The sequence below is a fragment of the Lupinus angustifolius genome, unplaced genomic scaffold (assembly GCF_001865875.1).
Source record: "Lupinus angustifolius cultivar Tanjil unplaced genomic scaffold, LupAngTanjil_v1.0 Scaffold_26_2, whole genome shotgun sequence".
NCBI lineage: Eukaryota > Viridiplantae > Streptophyta > Magnoliopsida > Fabales > Fabaceae > Lupinus > Lupinus angustifolius.
In genome coordinates this window covers 1-12,719 of record NW_017720371.1, presented here as the reverse complement: position 1 = coordinate 12,719, position 12,719 = coordinate 1, and the positions used below count along the sequence as shown (strand labels likewise).

General features: G+C 29.1%; 2 protein-coding genes across 2 annotated transcripts; both read left to right on the top strand.

Annotated features, from left to right (window-relative positions):
- The first annotated feature begins 221 nt into the window (after positions 1 to 221).
- Positions 222 to 989, top strand: LOC109338453. Its single transcript, XM_019575697.1, has one exon. It carries the CDS (start codon positions 314 to 316, stop codon positions 785 to 787), a length of 474 nt encoding a protein of 157 aa, XP_019431242.1. The 5' UTR covers positions 222 to 313; the 3' UTR covers positions 788 to 989.
- Positions 990 to 7,063: 6,074 nt separating this feature from the next.
- LOC109338451 (uncharacterized protein At5g01610-like) lies at positions 7,064 to 7,972 on the top strand. The gene has a single exon (XM_019575696.1). The coding sequence runs from the start codon at positions 7,151 to 7,153 to the stop codon at positions 7,634 to 7,636; it is 486 nt and encodes a 161-aa protein (XP_019431241.1). The 5' UTR covers positions 7,064 to 7,150; the 3' UTR covers positions 7,637 to 7,972.
- The last annotated feature ends 4,747 nt before the right edge of the window (positions 7,973 to 12,719 follow it).

The window sequence follows — 12,719 nt, the reverse complement described above, 5'->3', positions numbered from 1 at the left end:
GAATCTTAACATAAACATCATCATTTGTGAGTAAGTCTCATCTCCATTACTAAGAAGACATATGTATTTTGTAGTATATTTTTGAAGCGAAAAAGGTAACTTAATTATAAATTAAATAACATAAATAATATTAATTTTTAGTGTATTTTCGCATAATTGCTGTCTAATTCTTAATTTATTTTGACTTTACCTACCGATGATCGGCCAAGTATTTGTTCAATATATCCCACCATCCAACAAACCAACCCCATCAACCAAATAGGAATAAATAAAAAAACCAAGTACCCATTTTGTTTCAATCAAAGATCTAACGATGTCTTCAATTAGAATCTTATGTATCTTGTTCTCTCTAACACTCACCTATGCGCTAACCCAACAACAAGACACTTTAACAGCATACGAGATTATAGAGCAATATGGTTTCCCACCAGGTATTCTCCCCAAAGGCATCACAGGCTACGCGCTAAACAGAGAAACTGGTCAATTTGCAGCATATCTAGAAGGAAGTTGCAGCTTCACCATAGAGTCCTACGCCCTCAAGTATAAGCCAACAATTACTGGTGTTATCTCTAATGGTAAGCTTGATAAACTTAAGGGTGTTTCCGTCAAGATTTTGTTGTTGTGGCTTAACATCGTTGAGGTGGTTCGTGATGGTGATGACCTTGCTTTCTCTGTGGGTATTGCTTCTGCTAATTTTGGAGTTGATAACTTCTTGGAAAGTCCTCAGTGTGGGTGTGGATTCAATTGCAATAAGTTGAACCAAATCGGTGATGTTTCTTCTATTTAATAAAGTTGTTATATCATATGATTCAATTTGGAGAACATATTTTAATTGGGATCTGTCTATCTTTTTATTTATGCTATGCCTTTTTGAATTGATTAGTCTAGTTTTATTAAGGGTCACATAAGTGAAAGTTTCGGTGCTTTCTTTGATGTTTGATGTACCACTAGCCTGTGAATCCAAACAAATGTTACTGTAGCTTGCATCATCCTATTTTCTTGCCACTATCATTGTAGGCATTGGGCATATCGTCCTGGTTTATGGTTTTAATTATGGATGAGGAGGACCCTGTTTAATCGGGTTGGACCGTTAATTGGACTCACATAAATTGAATTTAATCAAGTATAGATGGAGTTCAAGTTTAAAGTAGACATGATCAACAATTAAGGTTGAGTATGTGATAAGTCTTATCTCATTCAACCCTTCTTATGTTCAGCCATGAATTCTGTTTGTACTTATCTATTCAATTGTGTATGAATTGATGATGTTTCTTTGACACAAAGTAGATAGTAGATTTTAGTTGCAACAATCTCTCTATTGAAATTCTTTTACAAATGAATTATTATTACAATGTATATCATAATTCATATGTGATGATTATCTAATCTTTTATGATATATAGAGAAAAGGATATATTATATATACTAGCAGTGTATGTGTTTTACACTGTTGTTGTATCATCTATTATTTATTTTTAATTGTCATTGACTTTTAAATAAAAATAATATAAATGAGTGGTGAATCATGCACCAACAATATATAAATCTTTACATTATCCATACATAGATACTACACCCCTAATGTGGTCTATGTTCCTAATGAAGGCCTTTACATTAGAGAGACGGATGTGCAGACTGTATTTTGACTGATGAGTTATTCATTAGCGTGCGTGTCTGCTTATACACCTCTCCTTTGATAAGCTGGTGGAGTAGACCAATAATAGGCTAATGGGAGTTAGGGATGACAATGGGACCCGAGTTTATGGATTGTGAAGAAGATCTTTATTCCTAACATTGGCAAGGTTTTGATGAAGACATCAACATCACCAAAAAGAAGAAATAGAATATTACTTGTGAAGACCAAGAAGATTAAAACTTCAAGAAAATTAGTCTAAGTCTAAATATGTATTTCTATCTTATACTCTTTAATATACCAAAGTAGCAATGCTCAAAATATTTAGAAAGAAATTGAAACACTTTAAATTTTAAATGAAAACATTTTTCAAAATACTGTATAACAATTTACTGAAATTTAAGTAACAGATTACATGGGTAAGAATCATTTATCCAACAATATTTAAATTGGAGTAACTGATTGCTCAAATTTGAGTAACCGATTACTCTAAGTGAATTTTAACTCACTGTTGGACAGAGAGTTTGAGTAACCGATTACTCAATGTAATTTTTCAAAATGTCACGTTTGGGTAACCGATTACCCACTTGTTGTAATTGTTTACTTAGATTGTTACATTAGTTTTTCATATTTGAAACTCAAGAGTTTTCATCCCAAACGAAATGTCTTCATTCCAAACAATTTTTACTCTTTCATAAGGCACAATGGCTGATTTGAATGCATATTTAAAGGCCTTAGAACACACAATGAATATAACACTTTTGAACAACTCTTTCACATTTTTCTCACAACTTTCCTGCACTTTTCTGAAATAGTTTTCTGCACTTCTAGCAACTTGAACTCAAACTTTCAAAGCTATTTTTCTGAGTTGCTTGAAGTAAAATGTTTTAAAGTTTTGTAAAACTTAAAAGAGCATTATTTACTAAGTATACAAAAAAATTGATTGGATTGCAAGTGTTATTATATTTCAGGCAATCCATGTCATCATTCAAATTCTTCATTCATTATAATTGCTTTCTTTCACGGGGTGTAAATAGAAAGGGGATAAGGTTACTTGGAAATGTATTTTCCAAGGTGATAGGTATTAGTGAGTGTGTAAGGTACATAGAGATCTTAGTGTAAGATATTGTAATTACAACTCATAATATTTAGTGGAAAATCTCTTGTGTTGCAAGAGTATTGGATATACCTTTCGGTGAACAAGAAAGTGAATCAGTATAAAATCATTGTATACTCTCTTTTTCCTTACCTCTTTGATTTATTCTTGTTTATTTTCTACAATATTATCCGCTGCACTTTAACTCTTCATTAAGCAGAAAAATTGGTCATAATTTCTAGTCAACTAATTCACCACCCCCTCTTAGTTGCAATCTCAGTCTTACATGGCTACGCGCCGATAATATTCATAACGAGTCACGTCTGGGTATGTATTTTTGATCCCATGAGTAATTGAGACTTAAGATTTTGAGATTTGTTATTGGATAGGTCAAAGTCTGGATAATGAGCTACTCAGACCCGTAGTAATCATAATTGTAATGTTATATTGTTAATTCATAATTGTAATGTTGTTAAACATTAATATTATATTGCTAATGAGTGTGGTGTGATGTTATATTGTTAATTCATATGGGTAATATAATGTTATATTGACTAAATAGTTTTTATTAAATTAATTTTACGTCATAATGTCAAAGTTGACTTTGTTTTTTTCATGATTGTTTGAGTAAAATGAGTTGTGTTTAATAATCAATTTAAATTGTGTTTAAAACTTTAAATTATGTTTTATAATTTTTTATTGTTGATTGCTTAAATAACGTATAAAATTGTAAGAAACAAACACATAATAAATCAATTACTCGCAATTTTTTTTAATATTTTTTAATTTGTTGGTACTTGCATATCCATTGGGTACTGAAGGATATGTGAGTAACATACCCAACGAGTATCTGCACGAATGTGGAGCGAGTCTGTGTCTAAAAATAAAGCAACAAGATGGATCCGGATAACGCACTACCTGAACCATCGAACCCCATTGCCATTATGATGGAATTGTCTAGAATAGATAGCAATCAATGCATATGTGGGTTAAAATTTAGCTTAATTTCCTCCATCAAAATTTTCTAGTTTACCCATTTTGTTTTTGAAAATTTGAAAAACTAAAAAATGTACATTAAAATATTAAATGGAATCAAATTGATTATTATTAGTGTTTTTATGATTCTGACAAAAATTATTCTGACTTATATTCATTATCTTTGAAACTAGGTTCAACTTTTATTAAATTCAAAAATAACAAAGTGACTATTCACTCTAAAATTTATGTAAAACTTTAAAAAAAATCCAAAAAGTATATTTTATATGAGACATTTCTGGGATGATATCCATAATATAATTGGGCTAGTGTTTTTCTTTTGCTGTTTTTCTTTATAGGTAATGCCCCGGAAAAAATCCCTATTTAAGTGGAAGAATAAATGCAATATATGAATCTACCAATCCTTAATTTATTCACATATATTATTTAAAATTTTACAGAAAATATATTATTCAGATGAGTCAACATCTGCTCAAAGTACGGGGATAAGGAATAAAAATGAAATAAAAACCCATAATTTTATTAAAAAAGAATATATTTGTTTTTCAATGTTTTATGTAGTTTTGAGCTCTTTATTTTAAACTTAAGTGAATAATAAAAATAAATCTTGAATAATGTAGTTATTGTGGCTGGGGATCGTGTAATATAATTTTTTTAATATAATAAAAAATATTTCACTAAAGAATTGTTTTTTTGGTATCCCTCCTAACATTGTCACTTAGAGGAATCAAATATTTAATATTTGATTAAATACAATACTTGAGTTCAACATAATCTAACATCATTAAACCAATATCTCATTAGTGATTATTATATAATAAGATTCATATTACCACTTGTTCTCTTAGCTTATATTTTTTTTTTAATAAATGTCTGATAAAAAAAACTAATGTCTTTTTTTGCAACTCTACCATGACCTAAGTAGTAAGAAAAATAATAAGTACAAATTAATTATTATAATTATCGTGTATATATATATATATATATTTTGGGCAAGGTTGTAAAATATTATCATATTTATTTTATCTTTGTTAGAAGATATTTTCAACTAAAATGTATATACCGTTAAAAATATTTATGTTTCTTAATTTTTTAAATACTATAAGATTGAAATTTTATCATCGTTTAATATATAGTTCATTAAATTAAAGTTTTTAATAACGAAAAAAAACATATATAGTGAAGGGCTTTTAATGAATAAGTGGAGAAAAATAATAACAATGTTGCATATAAAATATAAAGTGCATGTATTGTAATAAAGAACATGAAAACCTTTTAAATTTTGACTTATAATAAGGATGAGAATGAATAATAGACATTATATCGATTAAATGAGTTTAATATGGTTACCTATATTTCTATATCTATATCTATACTATATATAAAGCCAAAACTTGAAATAACTTCCCTAATAGTGTAATTTTCATTTCCTATTTTGTCCTTTACATTATTTAATTTTTACAAAAAAACTATATAATCATAAGCAACCACCACCAATACATTAATTAACCACATATCTCACCTTAAATTAAACATTATCATAAACACAAAAAATATAATATAAAGTACACCAAACACAATAAATACATTCTAATTAAAAAAAAATGAAATATAAAAAAATTTGAATATGTAGTATCACACAATATTTGACGGTTCATGCATGTACACACTAGTTATATATAAAGATAAAACATGATATAACTACCAATCCGAACTAATTTCTTATTTCCTATTTTGCCCATTAATTTTTTTTTACTTTTACAAAAAAAACTATATCCTAGGGAACCATTTTAACACATTAATCACCAATCTTACCTGCAATGGGATTATAATAAACACAAAAAATTATAATATAAAGTATACTTAATACATAATATTTTATTTCTCTGAAACATATAAAAGCGAAATACTTAATACTATAAAATAAAAATGTGGGTTGACAAACACGAAGTGCGTGTCGAACACTAGTACTAATAATGTCAGAAATTTTTCAATGTCAGCAAATTATTTGTCACTTATTTGATTATTATTATTATTAAGTATTAAATAAATTTAATGTAAATGAATATTGAATAATGAACAAACAAAAAAAAATTAAAAAAATTCTTTTATAAATATTATACTTTAATTATATTTCTCCATTTGTACGATAGAGTAGAGAGTTAAATAGGAAATTAGGTAATGTTTACTTATTATCTTACTTTCATTTATATATGTTTTAATTATGTAATGATTAATGACTTTGTATTAATTCATATTTATGTTTTTTGTTTTTTCCATATATATTAGTAATTCATTCTTATTTGGAGTGATGTAAGAAGAAAAAATAGAATAGAGAATAGAGTTTAAGCCTAACACCCAAAAAATATGGATGGGGTGAAGTATTTGAAAATAGGATGAATAGAAAAATAATCCAATCCAGGAAAGACAAAAATATTTGGATAAGAATTTATGTGCGTTTCTCTAGTCTTTCCGCAAATATAACGTGGACATCCAATCACTCCAACTAACTCATCCATTCAAAGCATTCTTGGTTATTTATTTGGATAATTTCGGTAAATAATTGAATTTAAATTGAAAATGATCTCATTGATTAAACTCATTCGATCATATACACATAATTATATTATACAGAAATGTATACATAATACACGTATACATGTATATATAAGGGATCATATTTTTATCCCAGAAAATATGTCACTCAAAATATTTTGTTTCGGAAATATATTAAAATTAAAAATTTAATAATTAAATATTTTTGATAAGTCACCAGTAATTATATATAAATTGATATATTTTTTTAGATAGAAGATTTGGTCACTAATTCAAATTCATAAGCTAAGGGACTTTGAAATCATGAATGTATTCAATTGAATTGATTTTTAGAAAAAATCTCAATAATCTCATTCAAATTCATAAGGGAAATGGAATTTGGGTTCATTAATCTAATTAAATTTTTATATAAACATTAATTGAATTGATATTAAGAAAATAAAATGTTTAATATTTATGTATAGTAATTCAAAAGTTTTTAAGCCAATAACATATCATTAATTATTAGTCATTTTATATTAACATTATATGATTTTTATATATTATTATTGTATCATCCATTATTAATATTTAATTATTGTTAATTTTTTTTAAAAATAATTCAAATAAATTATAAATTTAAAGTGAATGTATATAAATTTTTGTATTATCAATATATAAATTTTATAATCTTAATATAAAAATAAATCATGAATGAATGACACAATAAAAATGCATAAATATATTTCTCATTTCATAAGAATTAAAACTGAATTCAATAAATTATTATCCCCTACCTAATTGGAACAATATCAAATCCAACTTACATGTGCTAGCTCTAGACTGCACAACCAAAAATCCTGCGATTCAACCCAAAGAAAAACACAACAATGTCCACCACTGACATCATCATCCTCATCTCCGCCGTCTTCCTCCTCCTCCCACCACTCCTCACCTCCTCCTCCGCCCCAACAGCCTACGAGCTCCTCCAACAATACAACTTCCCCGGAGGCATCCTCCCTAAAGGAATCACTGGATACGAAATAGACGAATCAAGCGGCAAATTCCGCGCGTACCTGAAAGGCACGTGCAGTTTCTCTCTAGAAGGTTCTTATCAATTAAGCTACAAATCCATCATCAGTGGCCATATTTCAAAAAACAGACTCACCGATCTAAAAGGAGTTAGTGTCAAGATTCTATTCTTCTGGCTCGATATCGTAGAGGTGATTCGCGACGGCGATAATCTCGACTTCTCTGTAGGTATTGCTTCTGCTTCTTTTCCGTTGGATAATTTCTTTGTTTCACCACAGTGCGGTTGTGGATTGGTTTGTCATGATGAGTTGGAAAACCCATCGCTTCCCCTTTCTTCTATGTAGAAGCATATGAGCGCGTCTGTGTTACTCTCTATATCATGAATTGAGTTCAGTTAAAAAAATATATCCAAGTTAAAAGTTTAATTATTAAGTATTTTTTTTTGATCAATCACAACTCATAATATATAGAATGACACATATTGTATGATAGCATATGTACTTCAAAAAGATAGTTACATTTTTACCTGCTTCAATTTTATCTTGGATTAAATATATATACTCTATGAGTATTTTATTATGTTACATTAATTATTAATTTTTTTCTTTGATATTTATCATGTGAATTGTTATAATTCAACGTCGCGGACATAGTATTGTTTAATAATTAATTTCATTAGTCTGCTAAAGAGTGCTTAATTGTTTTCATTTTCAACAAATATTTGGCACAAGATAATTTAATTGTGTTGCAAACGGCGATCTAATTTAGAGATATGTTTGCAATTGAGAAGGTGATGTAACATGATTTTAAGGTTAATTGTAATATGCACCTTAGTTTGATTCATTTCGCAGTGGTTTTAAGAATTACGATTTTATCAATATATGATATGATATATCTTGTTACATGCCAAATAATTCTTAATATGTTTGTATTTAGGGTAGAGATAAGGTATGATTGAGTTTTGTTATTAGTAAATCGGAAATCATTATTTTTTTGTTTGTCCTATTGTGAGAAAATATTATATTTTCATACTAAATGGAAAAAAGTCACATTTTAAAATATTGACGAGTAAACTCAACAAAAAATTGAAGCAAAGATGACTTAGAGTTTGAGAGAAGTGAATTAAAGGTCTAGGGATCAATTATCTCTTGATACTTCATGTGAATCAAAGTAACCTTAATTACAAAATGTCAAATAATTAAAATTAAGTCATATAGCCATGCTTTACTTACACACAGTGCACTGCCTAAATTTCTCTATAAACGTCAGGTTTCGGTTGAAAATAAAAACTCAAAAAATGGCGTTGTTACAATTTTTTGTATTTTTATTAAATAGAATGAAAGCTAAATTTGCAGGGCAGCTAAACCCAATAGACGGATTTGGAACATTTTTAATGTACTTTAACATTTTCAGTTCAAGTGCTTTCTTCTACTTCAATTGGGTCGTTGGCCTTTAGTAAACCACAGAAAAGAGGCTCGATTTTTTCGATGGGTCGTTAACATTTAATAGTGAATATTTCGTTAGAACTATTAGTCTTGAACCATATAATATTTTCTAGTTATTTTGGTTACCTTCCACTATGTGTATGAGAACTGATAACATAGTAGGTCAAGAAATAAATGGAAACTACAAAGACGAATGTTCCAGAGGTAAAAAAAATGTCTACAAAAACACGTAGTATTTAGATATTTTTTTGAACATGATCCTCTTCAGTAATGGAGAAACAATCCATAAATGATTACATCATGATGTTTTCGATAACAAAAATATAATTTCATGATAAATAAAAGAATAAATATGTTAAAATAAGATCCTTATTCATATTTTTATAGTAAGTATTGAAGTAATTTCCCCTTTTTAGGTCTGTACTGTATAAAAATAAGATAAGTGCTCTTAGTACATAACTCCACACTGGTAATTATTGAATGACCTTGTTTTATTCACATGTAATTGCATTTCGTCTTTGAGGAAATGTGAGAAGGATTTCCAACCTTTGATTAATTCCCCAAAATCCAATGGGCAAGAAAAAAAGGAAATTCCATTTTTGTTGTGTTGCTGTTCCTTTGTCTGAAGTATAGTCAAACATATACATCAAGTGGTGTTGAAATTTAGCTGCTTGGAGAGTATGATTGAGTTTCAAAGGCCATTGAATAGTAGGAGTGCCTGACCAAATAAATCATTTACTACATATGAAGTGCATGTGGCACATGTTGGAGAAATTCCTTCTCCATCCGAAATCCATAGAGTGAATGCGGAAGTCCTTATGACCATGGCTTTGTTCCCACAACCGAATGTGTATGCCCATACATACACCCAAATGGAACATCCATGGTCCAGACCGAAGAAACCCCAAATGAGTTCATGGTGAAGAAGAAGAACATACATTGTTGAGCCATTTCCGGAATCTCGAAGGTATGAGGGTGAGATGATCTTCCAGATGATAGAGCGCCGAATGGTTTTCCTTTAGTTCTCTCTAGAGGGGAATGAGAGAATGTTCTTGAGTGTGCCTTAGGGAGAGTATGTTTTTCCTTTTTTTTGCTCTTGGTTATGAGGAGAAACCTCATCCTTATACCTAATGAGCCTTATGGATGGGTGGATAGTGTTATCCTATCCTGGATAACACTATTCTCATCCTACCTTATTCTCCTTAACCTTAACACCTGAAAACCTGTTGCTCTACAAATGGGGACCATAACCCATAAAAGTAACCCCGTAGTGGTTACTACTTTAGTTGCAATAATTCTGATTCAGTCCCTTCATCAAATCAGAAATTGCCTGAAGGTATCTACACTTATTATTATTTCATGACACATATGCCCTTAGCCACCAAATTAATTACTTAAGATCATTTTATATTTTGGCTAATTACATAATGGCCATAACACAATTATAGAATTATATCTGTGACCCATAAATTGTCAGAAATTCCAACAATAGAAAGCCAAGATGCATGAAAAGGGAAAGACAAACATGATCAGGTACTTTTGCAAAAAAATTAACATCAACATGACACAATTTTTTTTAAGGCATGGGACAATATTTTTAATGACAAAGGTAGATGCTATAGATTTATTTAGGGCTGTAAGAAATAGAGTACAACATTATTTGAAAACAATTTATTTATTGATAAGCATACTCATGCAGAAAAGCTTGAGTGCTCACATCTTTGTCTACACGTGTTTGAGACTATTGTTAAAATAGTTATTTTTTTTGTTAAGTGAAAATTTTATTAAAAAGAACAAAAATTACAAATAGGAAAAAATAAATATACAATTCTCGAAAATGAGATGATAAAAATATTACATGGTTCAAAAGAGATCCACTAAAATCCAATCTAACAAAACAACAATAATAATAGCACTCCAAGTATAAAATTGAATTAGAGATCTACTAAAACCAAAATATAATTGCACCTTTATATTTACCTTTAATCCAAAATGATGATTTTTGTTTACCTTTGTGTTAACTTATGTGAAGGGTATGGAGTTAAACTAAGGCGATTTGCAAATTCGTTAATTAATTGTAATGATATCATTCATCATATCATACTTAGTGACTTAAATCTATGAAAACAATCAACACGTATTTATACATGTTAATCTCTGAGGCAAGTGTACATTAGAAAAATAAGATAATTAGTTCTCCAATCCATAATTTTCCACTACAATTTACTCTTTTAAATTCATTATTGTCATGTTAGGATAAAGTATTAACCCCTACAAGAATTTAAAGTGAGATTAACTATTGTCTAGTAAAAACACACCATTTGTGCAAGAGTGGGCCAATCATAAGATCGCTAAAACAATGGCTTTAGATCTCAAATATGGTCCGTTCGTAAATAATAGACTTCAAACTATTTGTATTAATAATGTTATTGTTTTAAGACTAGTTGACTACATATTTTTCTTATAACATAATAATTATAAGACTATTTAAGTAGGGTAAATAGATTTTTTGTAATCTAAGACTTTATTATCTCATGAATCCTATTTTTTCCTATAAAAAATACAATGGAGAAACTTTAATAATTATTGATGAATTGATTGTAATTAAAATTGGTGATTCGCTTTGTCTAAATGCATGACATCTTCAAAAGGGCGGTTTACTGTATTATACTATAGTGAAATTTGAGAATAGTATATATATATGTAGCCCCATCTTTATAAGGGAATAGGTTATTTCTATGACATTAAGTATTTGGATGTGTCTTAATGTAATAATAAAGTTGTTTGTCTTATAATTTACAAGTAAAAAATTCTATGAATAAATTCTTCAGTTACAAGGATATGATAGTATGTACTTATCATCCTCAAAACCTATTAAATAGAAATCCCATACATTAGGCTATCAAATTTATTAAATAAAACTAATTAAAATAATTTAATTAATAAATTTTGACACAAAAAGGAGAATATAAAATTCTAAGTAATAAACAAATTTTAAATTTCTTTTTGTATTATGTACATATACCGAAGGTTCATCCTATTAGGAAGTAAGTACAGCTGGCTCACCTCATTCTTTTAATTAGTTTTGAAATGATACATTAATATTATATCAGAATGAAATAATAACTTATTTTATGTTGTTATTGACTAAAATATATCACTTCGTCATCGATCAAATGTAAGTCTTTCGCCTCATATAATATATTTTTATAAATGAGACATGTTGGAAGTAATTCTCACATCTCCTCCCTCATTTTACTAGGCACTATTCAAATAGTTATTGGATTATTTCCTTTATTGCTTATTGATTTTGAAATATCCCATTAATACATCGACCAAAACCTTCCCAATTTATCTCTCTCTTCAAAATTGACTTTATTTTACCATGTTCACAAGAGGGAGGTCGATCAATTATGTTCCATCAACTTGTGAATCTCTTGTAGTAGCCACAAGTTTCAATGAATGTTATACTCACTTTTAGAAATCTCCATTTTCCAAGTGAATCCATCATAACAAGTCCTTTAGACTTCAGATGTTGTTATTATTGAGTTGAGAACCCAACTCAAAGGGTAGTACTATCTAAGGGGCAACTCCAATGCCCTTATCATGAGGCTCAATTAAAAGCCGAACATGTGGGATATGAGCTTAAAGATTGTCTTAGGGTGACTTCGGGTCATCTAATTTGGGATTTTGCTTAAACTTGAAGAACAAGATAGCACCATGATACTCCCTACACTCGAGTTGTTAGATAATGAACTCTCATATAAATAGGGTGCAGCAGACACATGATTTGGGAGGACTCTAGTAATGGTTTTGATGAAGAGTTAGATGATGTATATGCCTTGTCTCGTCTTATGAAGACTCTTTCTGCATCTAGTATAGGTAAAACTGCCTCAGCTGGACATCCCCACACATGAAAATGCTTAGACTTGGCTTTCGCCCAGTCCAATGCTCATAAGGTGTTTTAGCAGTTGCCTTAGTT

Bases quoted from the DNA above. Each gene is read 5' to 3' on its own strand.
- LOC109338453 (XM_019575697.1), top strand. From the start codon at position 314: ATGTCTTCAATTAGAATCTTATGTATCTTGTTCTCTCTAACACTCACC.
- LOC109338451 (XM_019575696.1), top strand. From the start codon at position 7,151: ATGTCCACCACTGACATCATCATCCTCATCTCCGCCGTCTTCCTCCTC.